General features: G+C 45.7%; 1 protein-coding gene across 1 annotated transcript; it reads right to left on the reverse strand.

The window, feature by feature from the left end:
- Positions 1-2,246: 2,246 nt before the first annotated feature.
- On the reverse strand, positions 2,247-11,985 carry nars1 (asparaginyl-tRNA synthetase 1). The gene is made up of 15 exons (XM_072661978.1): positions 11,783-11,985; positions 10,453-10,535; positions 9,695-9,760; positions 9,323-9,415; positions 9,127-9,216; positions 8,358-8,436; positions 7,361-7,431; positions 6,693-6,779; positions 6,113-6,334; positions 4,894-5,093; positions 4,608-4,743; positions 3,309-3,422; positions 3,093-3,224; positions 2,878-3,009; positions 2,247-2,761 (listed from the first exon to the last, which is right to left on the reverse strand). The coding sequence occupies exons 1-15, from the start codon at positions 11,823-11,825 to the stop codon at positions 2,630-2,632; spliced, it is 1,680 nt and encodes a 559-aa protein (XP_072518079.1). The 5' UTR covers positions 11,826-11,985; the 3' UTR covers positions 2,247-2,629.
- Positions 11,986-21,284: the final 9,299 nt, after the last annotated feature.

The following is a 21,284-nucleotide window of genomic DNA, read 5'->3' on the forward strand; positions in this document are numbered from 1 at the left end:
TATAGTCGTCTTCTCTTTGATTCCCTAGATTCCGAACCCTAAGTAGGGAACACAGGGTTGATTTGAGATACCCCCCCAAAAAACTAATGTGGCATGAAAAATAACCACAAACACAGAAAGTGAAACTAAATTGTACTGCATTGTGCTTCCTCTCACTGGCCACTTTATTAGAAACACATACCGCCTTGTGTTTCCGCTCGCTGGCCACTTTATTGGAAACCCCTACTATCTTGGGCTTCCACTCACTGGCCACTTTATTGGAAACCCCTACTATCTTGGGCTTCCACTCACTGGGCACTTTATTGGAAACCCCTACTGGCTTGGGCTTCCACTCGCCGGCCACTTTATTGGAAACACCTCCTTCTTTGTGCTTTTACTCACTGGCCACTTTATTTACATTAGAGGTTTAGGCTGCCTCCCTCAGCTCTGGTTTAATTCATCAGGAATGTAGGGAGGATTGTGACGGACTGCGGGGGAATGTGATCGGAGATCAGTGGTTCTACTGTAAAATACTCTGCGACTAAAATTACACGTCTCATTTCACTGCATAGTGCGGAACTATAGACAAGAAATTGGACACTAAAGTGTCCGCCTTTATTCAGTATCATGTGCAGCTGTCTGGGCAGCCATGGCCTAAAGTTCTAGAGGATCTACTCTAAAAGCTAGAGAAGCAGGCTTTGGGACCAGAAGGTTGTTGGGTTGAGGTTCTCCTCCAAAAGTGTTAGCGAAGCAGGTTGCCAGTTCGAGCTTCTTCTCTATATGTTACAGAAGTGGGCTTGGGACCAGATGGTCACTGGTTTGACGTTCTGCTCATAATTTTAAAAGAAGGTTGTTGGTTCAAGGTTCTTCTCTAAAGGTTAGAGAAGCCAACTTGGAGCCAGAATGTCGCTGGGTCAAGGTTCTCTTCCACAAGGTTTGGAGAAACAGGCTCGGGGTCAGGTGGTCACTGGTTCAGGGTTCTATTCTAAAGGGACAGAGTGGGCTTGGGACCAGGTGGTCACTGGTTTAAAATTCTCCAAATCTTAAAAGGAGGGAGCTTGGGACAGGTTGTTGGTTCAAGGTTCTACTCTAAAGGTCTCTAAATGAGAAGCGAACTTGGGGCCAGAAGATCGCTGGTTTGAGGCTCTTCACCAAAAGTTATGAGAAGCAGGCTTGGAAGCGGAAGGGTTGCTGGTTCAAGGTTCTCTTCTAAATGTGGGAAAACCGCAAGGTCGCTGGTTTGAGGTTCTTCTCTTAAAGTTAGAGAAGTAGGTTTGGGACTTGAAGGTCACTGGCTCGGGGTTCTTCTCTAAAGATTAGAGAATCTGGCTTGAGACCAGAAGGTTGCTGGTTCAACGCTCTTCTCTTAAGGTTAGAGACGTGAGCTTGGGAGCTGTGGCCTAAAGTTTTAGAGGTTCTACTTTAAAGGTTAGAGAAGCGAACTTGGGGTCAGAAAGTCCCTGGTTCGGGGTTCTTCTCTAAAAGGTCAAAAAACAAGGTTGAGATCAGGTGGTTGCTGGTTCAACGTTCTTCACTTAAAGGTTAGGGGAGCAGGCTTGAGACCAGAAGTCTTTTGGTTCAAGATTCTACTCTAAAGGTTATAGAAGCGAACTTGAGGCCAGAAGGTCGCTGGTTTCAGGCTCTTCACTAAAAGTTAAGCAGGCTTGGGAGCGGAAGGTCACTGGCTCTGGGTTCTTATCTAAAGATAAGAAAATCAGGCTTGAGACCAGAAGGTTGCTGGTTCAACGTTCTTCTCTTAAGGTTCACTAAAAGAGAAGAGAAGCAGGCTTGGGAGCGGAAGGTCACTGGTTCAAGGATCTCGAAACATTAGCAAAACAGGCTTGAGACCTCAAGGTCACTGGTTTGAGGACCGGAAGGTCACTGGCTTGGGGTTCTTCTCTAAAGATTAGACGTCGAACCAGCAACCTTCTGGTCTCAAGCCAGATTCTCTTGAGAGTTAGAGAAGCGAGCTTGAGGCTGGAAGGTTGCTGGTTCGACGCTCTTCTCTAAAGGTTAGAGAAAGTGGCTTGAGGCCAGCAGGTGGCTGGTTCAACACTCTTCTCTAACTTGGAACCGGAAGGTTACTGGTTTGATCTCATGCCCGGAGCTAAGCTGCCCTGGAGCAAGACCTTCTGACTGGTGGGTAGACTGGTGGGTGTGCAGTGTTCTCACTGCCCTGATTGTTAGCGACTGCCACGGATGGGTTGAAGTCTTTGGCAGAATGACGGAACCACTTCCCTGAACAAACAAACCAAGCCACAATCCCATAATTTCATACTTTTATTGAGTCTGTTAAGAGTATTCTTACAGTGCAGGTATACAGATGAAACAGATAGTATTACATTGATGCAGTCAAATGAACCGCGTTAATCATTTCGTCCTGATGTTGAAGTAACTTGGCGAGCTTGCTGTCTAGGCAAATGACACGGAAAGCAGGAGACACTGTTTTACAGCTGTTACGAAACCCATACACATGACCCTGATGCAGAATTGGACTAAAGCATTATATATGGACAGATGAACACTGCTCTACAAGTAACTGTGCAGGCATTTTCTTGTATTCCTTGTGGTGTGTTGGTCACCTCCGGCTAGCTGGAAGGGGCACAGGGGAGTGTGAGGGGGCGCGTGTCTGTGTGCGGGACAGGGCGCTTTAGGGCCGGCAGCGCTGGATAAAGCGCGGGTAGAGGCACACGTCCCGGATGTGATGCCGGTTGAGCAGCCAGGTCAGGAAGCGCTCCAGGCCGAGCCCGTATCCTCCGTGTGGGCACGACCCGTACTTCCTCTGAAACGAAACACACAGCCATCGCAAGCACGTTAAAGCAGCAGCTCGACCGGTTACTGACGGTTAAGGGGTGTGTGTGTGGGGGACTACGTCCATGTGCTAGAAGTAGCGCATACCTGGTCAGTGTACCAGTAGTAAGGGGTGGGGTCAATGCCTTCTCTCTTATAGCCTTCCAGGAGCTCCTCGGCATCCCAGATACGCATGGACCCTCCGACAATTTCCCCAACGTTAGGCATCAGCACGTCGACCTGAACACACACACACACACTACTTCACTGACCATTCAGAATCGCTAAACAGCTAAACGTCCAACCGTTCACATTGTACTGACCGACTCAGTGAGGCGGCGGTCCTCGGGGCAGCGCTGCATGTAGAAGGACTTGATCTCAGCAGGAAAGCGACACAACAGGATGGTCTCGTTGATGCTGTCCGTCATCAGCCTCTCGGGAGCTTCGGGAATATCCTAGGAGAGAATCGCACAGAGACCGTCTAATGTGGCTGAATGCAATCAAATCTAATTTCAAATCAAAGGAAATGAATTACAAACCTCTCCAAACTCGTAGTAGGTCCCGTCGTCCTTTTTGATGTCATGCTCCTTCAGCCACTCAATAGCTTCCGAGTAGTTCATCCTCTTGAATGGCCTCTTGGGGGGCTTGAAGTCCTGCAAGCATAGCAGGTATTACAGTAACTGTAAAGTCTGTGAAGGGAGGTCCTCATCTGAGGTCACTGTAAATACACACTGTAACTGCACCGGTTTAACCTGTACTTTAAATACACACTGGTGACAGTAATAACTGTGGAGTGATCTGAATCCAGTATGAATTTGAAGTGTGGGTAGATCTTAAAGTCTGACAGTAAAAACTGGTTAGAGATTTGAATCCAGTATGAATCTGAAGTGTAGGTAGGTTTTACAGTCTGACAGTAATAACTGGTTAGAGATTTGAATCCAGTATGAATCTGAAGTGTGGGTAGTTTTACAGTCTGACAGTAATAACTGTGGAGGGATCTGAATCCAGTATGAATCTGAAGTGTAGGTAGGTTTTACAGCCTGACAGTAATAACTGTGGAGTGATCTGAATCCAGTATGAATTTACAGAGTTTTTTAAAGTTTTATAGTAAAAAAACAACCACAACAACAAAAAACAAACTATGGAATGATTAAGTCCAGTGTGAATCTGCAGTTTGTGCAGTTTCTACACTCAGACAATAAGAACTGTTTAGTCATTTTAATCCAGTATGAATCTAAACTGTGGGTAATATTTACAGTCTGACAGTAAGAACTGGTTAGTGATTTAAATCCAGTATGAATCTGCACTGTGTGTAGTCTTTAGAACCGGACTCAAATAAACGTGAGGAAATGTCTGACAGGTAATGACTGGGGTAAATTAAATCCAGCATGAATTAGAATAAATAAATGGGTAGTTTTTACAGATTGACAGAAGAAAAAAAAAGTTGAGGGATTTTAAATCCAGTGTGATTCTGCAGTCTGGGTCAATTCTACCGCCTGACCTTAACAATCGCAGGGTAATTTGAATCCAGTATGAATCTGCAGTGTGTGCAGTAATAACGGCTTAGTAATTTGAATCCAGTATGAATCTGATGTGTGCTTGTAGTTTACAAAATGACAGTAATAACCGAGGAGCGCTTGACATTAATCCAGTATGAAGTGTGGGTAGTTTCGACAGTGTGATTTGATCCAGTATGAATTTATAGAATTTTGTTTTAGAAATTTGACAGTAATTATTTTGGAGTAATTTTAATCCAGTATGAATCTGAAGTGTGTGGAGTTGACTGATTAAGCTTCAGTAGCGTGTATGCAAATAAAGAGCGATGGCACAAGTCATACCGGGTTGATGTCGTAGAGCAGGGCAGCAACGGGGGACTTCAGGACGCGGTCCACCACGTCACACACCAGATCCTCCAGTCTGTTCAGAAGGTCGTCAAAGGTCATGAAGGGACACTCAGCCTCGATGTGGGTGTACCTGAGAAACAGCAAGCGCATTGGAGAAGGTTTCCCACATATTTACGCTGAAGACAAAATCCAGCGTGAAGTTACAGAAGTGTAGAAGGTCGAAAGTACGTATCTCCAGACTCCAAAAGACAGTGTGTGTGTGTGTGTGTGTGTTACTCACTCAGAAAGGTGTCTGCGAGTGCGGGACTGCTCAGCACGGTAGGACTGGGCGATGCAGAAGGTGTCTCCCAGCGAAGGGATGCAGGTCTCCAGGTAGAGCTGCGAGGACTGGGTCAGGTACGCCTGCTCTCCAAAGTAATCCAGCTTGAAGAGGGTGGAGCCGCCCTCCACCTGGGTCTGCACCAGCGTGGGAGGGGATATCTACACAACACACACACACACTTCAGTGTGTTTGTAGGCTAATAAAATAGTAGTTACTGACTAATTCACAGTGGATACTGAATAATTTATAGTGGATACTAAAGAATTCATAGTGGATACTAAACAATTAACAGTGGATACTGAATAGTTTATAGTCGATACTAAAGAATTCATAGTGGGTACTGAATAGTTCAAAGTGGATTCTGAATAGTTCAAAGTGGATTCTGAATAGTTCAAAGTGGATACTAAACAATTAATAGTGGATACTGAATAATTTATAGTGGATACTAAATTCATAGTGGATACTGAATAATTCATAGTAGATACTGAATAATTCATAGTGGATAGTGAATAATTTATAGTGGATACTAAATAGAGCATAGTGGATACTAAACAATTCACAGTGGATACTGAATAGTTTATAGTCGATACTAAAGAATTCATAGTGGGTACTGAATAATTTATAGTAGATACTGAATAATTCATAGCGGATAGTGAACAACTCAGTGGATACTGAATAATTCATAGTGGATACTGAATAATTTATAGTGGATACTAAACCATTCATAGTGGAGACTGAATAGAGCATAGCGGATAGTGAACAATTCATAGTGGATACTGAATAATTCATAGTGGATACTAAACCATTCATGGTGGATACTGAATAGAGCATAGCGGATACTAAACAATTCATATTGGATACTGAATAATTTATAGTAGATACTGAATAATTTATAGCGGATACTGAATAATTTATAGCGGATAGTGAACAACTCATAGTGGATACTGAATAAATGATTCACAGTGGATACTGAATGAATGATTCACAGTGGATACTGAATGATTCACAGTGGACACCGAATGATTCACAGTGGACACCGAATGATTCACAGTGGACACCGAATGATTCACAGTGGACACCGAATGATTCACAGTGGACACTGAATGATTCACAGTGGACACTGAATGATTCACAGTGGACACCGAATGATTCACAGTGGATACTGAGTAATACTAACCTCGTAGTATCCGCGACTGAAGAAGTGGTCCCTGAAGCACTGGGTGACGGTGGAGCGCACACGCAGGATCTTGGAGACGTTCTCCCCTCGGATCATCATGTGCCTGTTGTTCAGCTGCACGTCCACGTCCGACTCCTCGTTCAGCAGGTTATCAGCACCCCCTGCTGGAGCCAGGCCAATCAGCTCCCAGAAATCACAGTGAAGCTCGTGACCTCCTGGAGCCTGAGGAGAAACGTGCAGAGCATCAGTACACGGGTGCAATCAAACCAATTCATCCACACGCTTCCTCTCCTGGTAAACGTGCAAGGTCAATAAACAGCACCACTCAAAAGTTTGGACTCACTTGACTAAAATTGCACTGTACACAGAGTAAAACCCAGCCTCTGAGACACAGGTATCAAAGACAAAAAGTATTGGGACGCCTATTCATTCACTGTTTCTTCTGACCTCAAGGCTATTAAAAAGAGTTGATCCTGCTTTTGTTGGAGTAACTGTCTCTGCTGTCTACTAGATTTGGGCGGGGGCACTGCTGTGAGGATTTGATTGCATTCAGTGACGATTCAGTGACGTGAATGCTTACCTGTTTTCCCTCAGGAACCGGCTTCACGGTCCCGTACAGAGCCACGGTGCTCTCGGTGGACAGGACCAGCCCGTTATAGCACTGGCACTGCAAGAGAGCGGACAAAAATCAACACTGACCATGTCAGCATACTTAACCAAGAACTGCAAAAACACAGAAGAATGAGGAAAGGCCTAAAACACACCATTACAATGGAATCGGGCTACGTTCTATGGACAAAAGTATTGGGACACCTGCTCATTCACTGTTTCTGTTGAAATCAAGGGTACTAAAAAAGAGCTGATCCTGCTTTTGCCGGAATAACCATCTCTACTGTCCAGAGAAGGCGGCGGCTTTCTCCTAGATTTTGGAAAAGCATTGCTGTGAGGATTTAATTGCATTCAGCCACAAGAGCAGTGTTAGTTAGTGTGGTCAGGATGGTTTATGGATGTACTGGATGGAGCTCCACAGCTCAATGCTAGGGGGCCTAAGACCCCTCTAGCCCACGCCTGGTTCATCTGCTTGATCTGCTCCAGAGAGTCCTATTCTATTGGCAGTACGTCTCTACAGGCACTAGACAAGCTGTGTGAATGTACATGCATTAGCACTAGCACATCTGCATCGGCAAAGGGTGATGCTTAACGTAGCAGAAGGGGTGTCCACAAGTAAATGGACACTGTTTTCAGTACCAGTTTATCAGTGAGGACACACTGCAGGAAGCCTGTTCCATCTCTCAGCACGATGAACAGAAGATTCTTCCCTGGAAAATAAATAAATAAAACACAGTAAGGTTGATATCTGAGACGCGAGAGAGGCAGTTGTGAAAGCAGAATGCGTAACAGCAGCTCTAGGCAGCTAGCTAGGACCCCCACCCCCCCCAAATTACGCTACCAGCACCGGGAGGGTGAAGGCCTGTATGTGCTTCCGCTGAGATTCATAAAGGCCCAGCGATCAAACTCATGATCTCCTGAAGATACACCCATCAGCCATAACATTAGTACCACCTGCCTGATATTGAGTAGGTTCCCCCTATTGCCACCACAACTGATCTGACCTGTCCAGTCCACTAAAGGTGACCAGTTAGACTAACGTTGTGAGAGTGGGACCTCCGCAGATCGCATCCATGATCCTAAGGTGCCCTTGACCCTGTCCTTTCGGTAGGTGCTGACCACTGCATACCAGAAAACCCCCACTAGACCTGCCTGATGTTTCAGAGATGTTCTGACCCAGTCGTCTAGAACCTCACAGTTCTTGGTTCTGGCCAAAGAGGATCACAATAAACGAAATGGACAAAAGTATTTGGACACCTGCTTATTCGTTGTTTCAGTTGATTCTGCTTTTGTTGGAGGACCTCTCTCTACTGTCCAGGGTAGAACGGCCTCCTACTAGATTTATTAGTCCTTCCACCACTCCACTGCTCAATGCTGGGGGGGGCTTTATACCCCTCTAGCCCACGCCTGGCATTAGGCAGCATATAGCCGATAGGGTCATGTATGGTTATCTGCTCCGCAGAGTCCTATTCCATTGGCAGTACTTCTCTACAGGGACTAGACAAGCTGTGTGTGTGTGGGTGCAATGAGTGCAACCTAAAGCAGAGTGGCTGAATGCATTCATTAGGCGGGGTGTCCACAAATATTTGGACTTGACCCATCTGTACATCTTCACAACAGAAGGGCGTCTGCGCACCTTGCCGGCGTAGCCTGTGGACCCAGCCGAACACCTTCACCCTCTGTTCCCTCAGAGGCTCCAGCTTGTAGATCTTTGCCTACAACAGAGACGGAGAAACAGTGTATCAGGCCCAAACCCGCCCGAACCCGAACCCAAACCCAAACCCACCCACACAACAAATGGCTCCTTAGGCACCTGGTGAGCTAGTAAGGTCTACAGTTACGATACGCGATATGGACAAAAGTATTGGGACACCTGCTTATTCGGTGTTACAAAAGGAGCTGATCCTGCTTTTGTTGGCGCAACTGTCTCTGGGAAGTAGACTTTGCTGTGCTGTGAGGATTTGATTGCATTCAGCCACTACGCTGAACCGCTCACTACGCTGAACCATACCTAATGACTCAGTTTGGACGTAAAACGGTTCGAATCCCGGTCACGCTGCTAGCCATCGGCAGCTGAGGTCCCGAGAGAGCACAATTGGCCTGGCTCTGCGTCTTGGCCGTTGCTGGCCAAGGTCTGCCGGGTATGCCCGGTGGTGGTGTTGCATTGGTGGCAGGTCAAAAAATGAGCGGCTTGACCGCGCATGCGGTCCAAATTGGGAGGAAAATTAGCGGAAAACTAAAATATGAATTAAAATGAAGAAGTACAGGAATTTTAAACGCTCAATTTAACCTTTTTGGAGGAAAATGAATCGTTCAGATGAATCGACTAAATACTTCGATGGATTAATCGACAGAAAATCCATCGTTAGTCGTTAGTGGTGTTGAATAGTAGAGTGCTAGCTTACCGTTTTGGGCTCGGGAAGGCTCGAGTCCTTCTCGATGACGATCTTCTTGGCTTCCTCCAGATTCTTCTCTCTCCTCTCCGCGTCCTCAGCCTGTCCACGAACAACCCCGAGGGAAGAGAACACCGTTAGCATGGCATGGCACGCCGCGGCACCACGATAACGTAAACCCCTAAACCCCTTCGGACGGCTTGGATACCTCTTTCTGATCCTTGGAGTCCGTCTTCATCTGCTCCCTGTGGAGGAGTTTTTTCGTGTTCTTCATCTGGGTCTTGGAGATCACGGCCCAGCGCTGAGAGCATGCGGAGAACAAGAGAACATCCACCCATTAGAACAAGTGAAGATCAGATGTCCAGAAACGTTTTCAGGGGGTTTCCCTTGTAGCTCCAGGACACAAACTACAGGATCAAGCGGCAGCCAGCAAACCGGTCTTGACTGGCTATGAGGTTACGCAACTGCTGTTTGCTATAGGACAGATTGCTATAAGTGCCATTGCCGATTGGCTGGACTAAGGGCGGGTATGCTTTATGACCTCGGTGGTTTGGTTTCACTTTCACTTCTCCACACTCACCTCGCCCTCTTTCTGAGAGTCCACGTAGATGGTTGGAAACGGTTCCTTCCCAGCGAAGAGCAGAGCCTGCGAGACAAAAACACAGTTTGAAGGCCTTGAAGGACGGGTTGCAAAAAACGGGGGGTTTGGAACTATGCATATATATATATATATGGCCACGATACTGGCCACTTTATTAGAAACACCTACTACCTTGTGCTTCCACTCACTGGCCACTTTATTAGAAACACCTACTAAATTGTGCTTCCACTCAGTGGCCACTTTATTAGAAACACCTACTAACTTGTGCCTCTAGACTGGCCACTTTATTAGAAACACCTACTAACTTGTGCTTCCACTCAGTGGCCACTTTATTAGAAACACCTACTACCTTGTGCCTCTAGACTGGCCACTTTATTAGAAACACCTTGTGTTTACACTTAACAGCCACTTTATTAGAAACATCTACTGCCTTGTGCTTCCACTTATTGGCCACTTCATTTGAACCCCCCCTCATGTTTACAATTATTGGCCACTTTAATGGAAACACACAACTTTCTAGTTCTTCTCACTGGTCACTATTAGAACCCCCCCCCACCCCCCCTTGTGTTTGCCGTGCAGCTAAACACCTTCCATCACGCTAATACAGTCAGTCCATGCTACAAGGTCTTGCTAGCGTCATCCGAGCCAAGGGTGGCTATTCCCACTATTAGGTAGGTGGTCATAATGTTTTGAGGAAGAATATGGATCAACTGACCATGAAGATGAACAGGTCTTACCTTCAAGGGGGTTTTGAAAGGCTTCTGCTCCGTCCCGTCTCCATCCTGATCGCTGCCCTGCTTGTCCGAGACATACAGCTCCCCTGCCAGAACAAGTTCAAGCAAAGCTGATAAGCAGGTCTCGGCTCTTCGACACACAGCCGACACCTCACACCACGAGACCCTCTACCTCTCCTACTGGGTCAATAGGGCACTGTTCTGCCAGAGCCGTCCGGAGCCCACCGGAGCCGAGCATGCGGTTAAACCACTGGACACAGGCGGGATTATCCAAACTCTGACAACGTGGACCCACTCACTGGCCAGTTTAATGGAAACCCCTCACCTTGTGCTTTTACACTCTGGCCGCTTTATTAGAAACACCTAACCTGGACTTCCACTAATTGGCCACTTTATTAGAAACCCCTACTAGCTTGTGCTTCCCCTCACTGGCCACTTTATTAGAAACATCTACTGTCTCGTGCTTCCACTCATTGGCCACTTAATTGGAACCCCCCTAATGTTTACAATTACTGGCCACTTTAATGGAAACACCAACTTTCTAGTTCTACTCACTGGCCACTTTATTAGAAACCCCTACCTTGTGCTTCCACTCACTGGCCACTTTACTGGAAACATCTACCTTCTCATTTTACTCACTGGGCACTTTATTAGAAACCCCCCCCTTGTGCTTCCACTCACTGGCCACTTTATTAGAAACCCCCCCTTGTGCTTCCACTCACTGGCCACTTTATTAGAAACCCCCCCCTTGTGCTTCCACTCACTGGCCACTTTATTAGAAACCCCCCCCCCTTGTGCTTCCACTCACTGGCCACTTTATTAGAACCCCCCCCCTCCCCCCTTGTGCTTCCACTCACTGGCCACTTTACTGGAAACGCCTAGCACGTGCTTCCACTTACTGGCCACTTTATTGGAAACACCTACCTTCTCATTTTACTCACTGGCCACTTTATTAGAACCCCCCCCCCCCCTTGTGCTTCCACTCACTGGCCACTTTACTGGAAACGCCTAGCACGTGCTTCCACATCCTGGCCACTTTATTAGAAACACCTACATTGTTCTTTTACCCCCCTTATTCCCCAAAACCCCCCCCATACTGCAAACCATCTGTTACCACCACAACCCCCACTGGTCAGTTTCTGACCACAGCTGAGCTTTTTCATACAGACAGACAGACAGAGAGACAGAGAGACAGACAGACAGACAGGCAGGCAGGCAGACAGACAGGCTGGGATGCAGGTGGAGCAGCAGTCAGGCCCAGGCTGTCTGAGGTGTAGCTGATGCAACCCTCCGCGCTGTCTGACAGGAAGAGAAAGGCGGAGCAGAGACTCACGCAGGGACAGGTTTTGAGCGTTCTTGGTCACCGTGTCCGTCATGTCCACCCTTCTCCTCCTCCTCTTCCTCTGTGTGAGCTGATGAAGATGAGGTCCTGCGCGCGCACTCCGCAATAATCGCCTTTCCGTCTGAAGGGAGCCTGGCTCCTCGCGCCGCTCTGCTCCACACCGCGAGCTCTCAGACCGCACTGCGCAGGCGAGCTACAGGCCAGTGACTCAGCAGCCCGCGATTGGCTCGCTTGTGTTGGGCAGCGGTTCGTCCAAGACGGTGATTGGTTGGTATGAAGTTCGGAGGCGGGAGCTTCAACAAAGCCTGCTCTGATTGGTCTATTTTTGTGGGGAGCGATTTGAGTGACGATCAATGCAGCTTGGGGCCAATAACCGTGGTGTACAACAGTTAAAGGGCCTATGTCACAGTCTCAAAGGGCCCATAACATGGCCTCAAAGGGACCATCACATTATCTTAAAGGGCCCATAACATGGCCTCAAAGGAACCATCACATTATCTTAAAGGGCCCATAACATGGCCTCAAAGAGGTATGTAACATGGCCTTAAAGGGATCATCACATGGCCTTAAAGGGCCGATAATATGGCTTAAAGGGCCCATAACATGGCCTCAAAGAGGTATGTAACATGGCCTTAAAGGGATCATCACATGGCCTTAAAGGGCCGATAATATGGCTTAAAGGGCCCATAACATGGCCTCAAAGGGACCATCACATTATCTTAAAGGGCCCATAACATGGCCTCAAAGAGGTATGTAACATGGCCTTAAAGGGATCATAACATGGCCCTAAAGGGCCGATAATATGGCTTAAAGGGCCCATAACATGTCCTCAAAGGGACCATCACATTATCTTAAAGGGACCATCACATGGCCTCAAAGGGACCATCACATGGCCTCAAAGGGACCATCACATGGCCCTAAAGGCCGATAATATGGCTTAAAGGGCCCATAACGTCCTCAAAGGGACCATAACATGTCCTCAAAGGGACCATAACATGGCCTTAAAGAGGTATGTAACATGTCCTCAAAGGGACCATCACATGGCCTTAAAGGGTTCATACTATGCCTTCCATGGGTTTAAAGGGCCTATAACATAGCCTTAAATGTCCACACCAGGACCTTAAAGGGTTCGCACCATAGCCTTAAAGGGCCCATAACATGTCATAAATGGCCCATAACATGGCCTTAAAAGATATGTAAGATGGCTTGAAGGCCCTAAAGGGCTCATCACATGGCCTTAAAGGGTTCAAAGTCCAAACAAGGCAGAGCAAAGGGCAACCAATCAGAAAGGAGATCATTTACATGTATCAGTCATAATATACCGTGGCCACACTAGACATTTGCAGCTCGTGCCGCCTTGCGCCGAGGGTTCTGACTGCGGCTGGACTGGAAACCCACCAAAAAAGTCCCCAAGAAGTCAAGCTAATGTCAGCTAACTAGCTACTGCTACTGCTTTTAGCTAACTTGCATGCTAAGCCCTGCTCAGCTAAGAGGCTAACTTGGCGATTAGCATGCTAGCTAACTCAGTTACCACTTCAAGACACTTCTGAGTGTTAGCATAAGACTGTGGTGGCTTATGTGTGAGCTAACTTAGCAATTAGCATGCTAGCTAACGCGCCTACAATAAACAGTAAACCTATCTCACGCTATAGCACAAAATTGAGCGTCCAGCCAGCACGCTCATGTGGGGCTCATATGGGTGGGCTAGGTGGGTTCCAGGTGGGTGTGTACATGTGTTGTTACTGGGACCCATTTGGGCTGATCTCACAAGGGTCCCATCTAGGTCCTCCTCAGATCGGATCCTCAGATCGGATCCATGTTTAACCCCTGGTGGGCATCCATATGACGGGCCAACTGGGAACCCATGGACAGAACTTTTTTGGGTTCCACTTGGGCCACCCATACAGGCCTTGGGCCTGTGCTTACTGGCCACTTTATTAGAAACCCATTCCTTGTGATTTCACTTAACGGCCACTTTATTAGAAACCCCTACTAGCTTGTGCTTCCTCTCACTGGCCACTTTATTAGAAACATCTACTGTCTCGTGCCCCCACTCATTGGCCACTTAATTGGAACCCCCCCCCTAATGTTTTCACTCACTGGCCACTTTACTGGAAACATCTACCTTCTCATTTTACTCACTGGCCACTTTATTAGAAACCCCTACCTTGTGCTTCCACTCACTGGCCACTTTATTGGAAACATCTGCCTTCTTGTTTTACTCACTGGCCACTTTACTGGAAACGCCTAGCACGTGCTTCCACATCCTGGCCACTTTATTAGAAACACCTACATTGTTCTTTTACCCCCCTTATTCCCCAAAACCCCCCCCATACTGCAAACCATCTGTTACCACCACAACCCCCACTGGTCAGTTTCTGACCACAGCTGAGCTTTTTCATACAGACAGACAGACAGACAGACAGGCAGGCAGGCAGACAGACAGGCAGGCTGGGATGCAGGTGGAGCAGCAGTCAGGCCCAGGCTGTCTGAGGTGTAGCTGATGCAACCCTCCGCGCTGTCTGACAGGAAGAGAAAGGCGGAGCAGAGACTCACGCAGGGACAGGTTTTGAGCGTTCTTGGTCACCGTGTCCGTCATGTCCACCCTTCTCCTCCTCCTCTTCCTCTGTGTGAGCTGATGAAGATGAGGTCCTGCGCGCGCACTCCGCAATAATCGCCTTCCCGTCTGAAGGGAGCCTGGCTCCTCGCGCCGCTCTGCTCCACACCGCGAGCTACAGGCCAGTGACGCAACAGCCCGCGATTGGCTCGCTTGTGTTGGGCAGCGGTTCGTCCAAGCCGGTGATTGGTTGGTATGAAGTTCGGAGGCGGGAGCTTCAACAAAGCCTGCTCTGATTGGTCTATTTTTGTGGGGCGGGACCATCACATGGCCCACAAGGGACCATCGCATGGCCTTAAGGGGCTCATAACATGGCCTTAAAGAGGTATGATACATGGCCTTAAGGGGCTCATAACATGGCCTTAAAGAGGTATGATACATGGCCTTAAGGGGCTCATAACATGGCCTTAAAGAGGTATGATACATGGCCTTAAGGGGCTCATAACATGGCCTTAAAGGGTTCAAACCATTGTCTTAAAGGGACCATCACATGGCCTTAAAGGGCTCATAACATGGCCTTAAAGGGTTCAAACCATTGTCTTAAAGGGCTCATAACATGGCCTTAAAGAGGTATGATACATGGCCTTAAGGGGCTCATAACATGGCCTTAAAGGGTTCAAACCATTGTCTTAAAGGGACCATCACATGGCCTTAAAGGGCCCATAACATGGCCTTAAAGAGGTATGTAACATGGCCTTAAAGAGGTATGTAACATGGCCTTAAGGGGCTCATAACATGGCCTCAAAGGGACATTACATGGCCCTAAATGGCTGATAACATGGCTTAAAGGGACCATAACATGGCCTTAAAGGGTTCAAACCATTGTCTTAAAGGGACCATCACATGGCCTTAAAGGGCCCATAACATGGCCTTAAAGAAGTATGTAACATGGCCTTAAAGGGACCATCACATGGCCTTAAGGGGCTCATAACATGACCTTAAAAGGTTCTCACAATAGCCTTAAAGGGCCCATAACATGGCCTTAAAGAGGTATGTAACATGGCCTTAAAGGGACCATCACATGACCTTGAAGGGCCCATAACAATTGCCTTGAAGAGTATGTAACATGGCCTTAAAGGGACCATCACATGGCCTTGAAGGGACCATCACATGGCCTCAAAGGGACATTACATGGCTTAAAGGGACCATAACATGGCCTTAAGGGGCTCATAACATGGTCTTAAAGAGTTCAAACCATTGTCTTAAAGGGCCCATAACATGGCCTTAAAGAGGTATGTAACATGGCCTTAAAGGGACCATCACATGGCCTTAAAGGGTTCTTACAATAGCCTTAAAGGGCCCGTAACATGGTCTTAAAGGGCCCGTAACATGGCCTTAAAGGGACCATCACATGGTCTTAAAGGGCCCGTAACATGGCCTTAAAGGGACCATCACATGACCTTGAAGGGCCCATAACATGGCCTTAAAGGGCCCGTAACATGGCCTTAAAGGGACCATCATATGACCTTGAAGGGCCCATAACAATTGCCTTGAAGAGTATGTAACATGGCCTTAAAGGGCTCATAACATGGCCTTGAAGGGTTCACACCATGACCTTAAAGGGTTCAAAGTCCAAACAAGGCAGAGCAAAGGGCAACCAATCAGAAAGGAGATCATTTACATGTATCAGTCATAATATACCGTGGCCACACTAGACATTTGCAGCTCGTGCCGCCTTGTGCCGAGGGTTCTGACTGCGGCTGGACTGGAAACCCACCAAAAAAGTCCCCAAGAAGTCAAGCTAATGTCAGCTAACTAGCTACTGCTACTGCTTTTAGCTAACTTGCATGCTAAGCCCTGCTCAGCTAAGAGGCTAACTTGGCGATTAGCATGCTAGCTAACTCAGTTACCACTTCAAGACACTTCTGAGTGTTAGCATAAGACTGTGGTGGCTTATGTGTGAGCTAACTTAGCAATTAGCATGCTAGCTAACGCGCCTACAATAAACAGTAAACGTATCTCACGCTATAGCACAAAATTGAGCGTCCAGCCAGCACGCTCATGTGGGGCTCATATGGGTGGGCTAGGTGGGTTCCAGGTGGGTGTGTACATGTGTTGTTACTGGGACCCATTTGGGCTGATCTCACAAGGGTCCCATCTAGGTCCTCCTCAGATCGGATCCTCAGATCGGATCCATGTTTAACCCCTGGTGGGCCAACTGGGAACCCATGGACAGAACTTTTTTGGGTTCCACTTGGGCCACCCATACAGGCAAGCTATCACTGAATCACTGAATCACTGAGTCGCTGAATCGTCCGAACAGATTTTAATTGAATCAAAAATGAGCTCAAGTAAAGAACCAAGAACAAGGAATATCTGAAGAGCGAATCACTCCAGGTCTTCGTCTTCTGCCCTCTCCACTCGTTCCTCGACGTATCTCTTCAGTCTGTGGTACAGCTGAAGAACAGGCACATGGATTCAGAATGAAACACCTCGTCAACGAACAGGTGAACTGTGGCCTTATGGGTAACAGCCGAAGCTGACTCCACAGAGAGATGTGAGGCTTGTGGACTCTTACCGTCTCCCAGAAGGGCAGGTGAAGAACGCCGTAGAGTACGACGAAGTAGAAAAGGTACCTCTCGATGCAGACGGTGGTCTCGAAAAGCCTCGAGTGCGTCAAGGGCATCTCATCGTAGTACTGAAACCCAAACAAGGTGTACAACCCTTAAATGTTCTTGAAGGTCCAAAGAACCAAACCGTGATGTTCTAGACGACTGGGGTGGAACATCTCCCAAACATCAGGCAGGCCTTCTGGTATGCAGTGGTCAGTACCTACCAAAAGTGCTGCAAAGGACGAGCAAACCATGGGCGCCCAAGGCTCACCGGTGCTCATGGAGGTCCCCCGTCTCGGGGTTCCGGATACCACAGGACACCTTCAGAGGTCTTGTGGAGCCCATGCCTCGACGGGTCAGATCTGTCGTTGGCGGCACAAAGGGGACATACCTAAAGTTGGGCTGGTCGGGCTTACCTCTCCTGGCTTCCTCTTGTAGAGAACCCGCAGGTAGGAGGGGAACCTTCTGAAGTCAGAACGTTTGTCCTCAGCTGATGGATCTTCAGGGACACAAGATGAGAGTTTTATCATGTCAGAGCTTGCCGAGGAAATTCGCGAACTAATGGCGGCTACATTGACCTTCATGAGTAGGCCAACAGGGTCTAGGTTAACTGGGCAGTATCTGGTTCTTTCTTGACTTACATTCCCATTGAAGCCAGAGCTTCCAGAGCGGCCTACAAAAGAGCTTGGCTGTTTACTCGGAAAATACCCTTAGCTAGTTCGTAAAGGCCAGGATCCTGAAGATCCCTGAAGATTAGCTGCCACTAAATACAGAAGTCAGTTTGGAGACCACGATACTCGACACTGCACTTCGCCCAAGGACTCTCGGACAAGGTGGGTCTATGGGGACTATGCCGTTCGGACACCCAGGGGAAGTTCGCTCGTCTTCCGTGGATCTTAAGGGATGGCGGGTCGAGCCGAGCCGTACTCATTTTAACATCATTGGGATTCCATGTTTTCCAATACTAGATTTTTTGTCCTTATCCGAGTCCCGGTACCGATACCAACTCTGACTTAAATACTGGATCCCAAATAAGATCTAAGCTCGACCAAGCAGCTTTTAACCGGTGTTTAAAATTCACATTTCAGTTCAGAAACCAAGAGTGCAGAAATTTATGCAATCATAAAAGAATCAGAGAATCGACTCTTTGTGGAATCGACTCCCAACCCTACCTTCGTCTCTCCAAAGCAACCGAATCATTCTGTAACAAACACTTACCCCTCTGTTCTGCCTCCCCAGGTTCAGGCACATTGTTGCTCTCTGAAATAGACTTCGATTATTTTTACTGATTCAAACACAGATCCTAAAGTGTCAAAGTAAAAAATATATATATTTCAGCCATAATTTAATAAATCACTCCCCCAGTCTAATAAATTGTTTCCTTGATTTCATATATAATTTAATAAAAGTTTTGTAATTTAATATCAATCCCCCACAATGGAATAAATTATTTAACTGATTAAATTCTTTTCCTCCTCAATTTATTAAATGATTCCCTCAGATTCATGAATAGTTTTCTTGATTTATTATGAATTCCCTCAATTTAAGAAATCATTCTCAGTATTTTTTTTCTTTTCATAATATAATAAAGAGTTTTTAAACTTTATTATTATTTATTATTATATTATTATACATTATTGCCCTGCTTTAATAAATATTTTCTCAATTTCATAAATAGTTTCTTGACAATATTGTCTCAATTAAATTAATAAATTTCATTTATTTCCGCTGTTGATTAAATTCTTTCCTTGGTTTCCGTCAATTTCCAAAATTTCCATCAATAAAAAAAAGATTTAATTATTAAAAAATTCCTTCAATTTTATAAATTGTTTCCTTGATGAATTAAATAATTTCCTTAAATAAAAAAAAATCCCTTCATTTCATAAATTGTTTAACTGATTTATGAAATAATTCCCTTGGTTTAAGAAATCTCCTTTATTTAATAAATAATTCTCTTAATTTAATAAACAATAAATATTTCTCCTAAGTGTATTAAATTGATTCCTTTATTTAATAAATCATTCCCATCATTCCCATCATTTCATACTTTTCTTCCCCCATCAAGGCAATGGTTTAACTCCTGAATTATGTGGAATTTATAACCATTAATATTCATTTTAATCAGAATAAATGTCATTGAGATCATTTAACCTGTCACTTAGCTAACCCCTTAATATCAGATCCACTATATCTGATCACATCTCCATATTTAAGGCCATATGTATCTCAGATGTTCCTGGTTAGGCTGTTATGTTTGGTGTAGTTCTGAATTTTGAAGGTTGCCTTGCTTTGCTCCAGCAGACTATTAGCCGGCTAGCTAACTTAGCTAGCACTAGCTGGCTCCTAAACTCTCTCACCTTGTTCAGAGGTCTCCGGAGGAAGAGCCAGCAGTGAATTCAGAAATAATAAAAGTGTGATAAAAGCCCATAATTTAAATGATGGCATAATGTTCGCTTTTAATCAAAACACTGGTCAAATAAAGCACTAAAGTGTGGGGAGTGGCAGTATGTTAGCTACCTAGCTACCGTGCTAACTGTTTTCCTTAAGCCTTGGTTGAAGTTTAGTGTATATATATATATATATATATATATATATATATATATATATATATATATATTATAATAGAGTATATTATTGATAAAGTAAAAATAATAAATGTTATACATTATCATTTGTAATTGATTAATTAAGAATATTTCTAATTATATTATAAATTTATTCTACAATATATTCTATTATATTATAAGTATGCTTTTTTCCCGGGTAGTTTTTGGACGCTGTACGTCGCGTTTGTGGAAACGATTTTAGAGCAACAGGCGATTAAAGACTACAACTCCCAGAACCGCCTGCACTCAAGGCTAAATCTCATTGGTCCAGATGCGCCGTCTCTTGCCCTGATTTCTTTGTTTAATTAATGTATTTATTTAATGTTATTTTATTGCATATAATTGTATTAATAATATTTTAAGAAATAATTTTTACATGATTTTTACACGTTTTTACAGTACGGTCCGAGCATAAACCTGAAGGCACTCTATCTAGAAAGTGGGCGTGGCCAGCTCCGGTGTTTCTAATAAAGTGGCCAGTGAGTGGAAGCACAAGGTAGTAGGTGTTTCTAATAAAGTGGCCAGTGAGTGGAAGCCCAAGGTAGCAGGTGTTTCCAATAAAGTGGCCATTGAGTGGAAGCACAACGTAGTAGGTGTTTCCAATAAATTGGCCATTCAGTGGAAGCACAAGGTAGTAGGTGTTTCCAATAAAGTGGCCAGTGAGTTAATGCACAATGTAGTACGTGTTTCCAATAAAGTGGCCAGTGAGTGGAAGCACAAGGTAGCAGGTGTTTCCAATAAAGTGGCCAGTGAGTGGAAGCACAAGGTAGTAGGTGTTTCTAATAAAGTGGCCAGTGAGTGGAAGCACAAGGTAGTTGGTGTTTCTAATAAAGTGGCCAGTGAGTGGAAGCACAAGGTAGTAGGTGTTTCTAATAAATTGGCCAGTGAGTGGAAGCACAAGGTAGTTGGTGTTTCCAATAAATTGGCCAGTGAGTTAATGCACAAGGTAGTAGGTGTTTCCAATAAAGTGGCCAGTGAGTGGAAGCACAAGGTAGTAGGGGTTTCTAATAAAGTGGCCAGTGAGTGGAAGCACAAGGTAGCAGGTGTTTCCAATAAAGTGGCCATTGAGTGGAAGCACAAGGTAGTAGGTGTTTCTAATAAAGTGGCCAGTGAGTGGAAGCACAAGGTAGTAGGTGTTTCTAATAAAGTGGCCATTGAGTGGAAGCACAAGGTAGTAGGTGTTTCCAATAAAGTGGCCAGTGAGTTAATGCACAAGGTAGTAAGTGTTTCCAATAAAGTGGCCAGTGAGTTAATGCACAAGGTAGTAGGTGTTTCCAATAAAGTGGCCAGTGAGTTAATGCACAAGGTAGTAGGTGTTTCCAATAAAGTGGCCAGTGAGTGGAAGCACAAGGTAGTTGGTGTTTCCAATAAAGTGGCCAGTGAGTGGAAGCACAAGGTAGTAGGTGTTTCCAATAAAGTGGCCATTCAGTGGCAGCACAAGGTAGTAGGTGAGAAGCCAGTGCTGCTCTTGTAATGCCCTTTCTGTCCACATGGTGTCTCTGCTGGCCTTTTAAAATCCAACACTAATCCTGAAAACAGAAGGAGCTCAGCTCGCTATAAAGGATCGTTTAACGACGTTAATTCTGAGGATTATGGGAATAAGACCGTTGTTTGTCATGGTCAGTGATGAACTCCACTAAGTCTAGTGGTGGTCTTTAAAAACCTGACAGTCTTACAAACAGCCCAGCAGCACAAAATGCTTCGCTAAAGGCTACAAA

This window comes from Salminus brasiliensis, chromosome 18, assembly GCF_030463535.1.
Source record: "Salminus brasiliensis chromosome 18, fSalBra1.hap2, whole genome shotgun sequence".
In the NCBI taxonomy this organism is placed as follows: domain Eukaryota; kingdom Metazoa; phylum Chordata; class Actinopteri; order Characiformes; family Bryconidae; genus Salminus; species Salminus brasiliensis.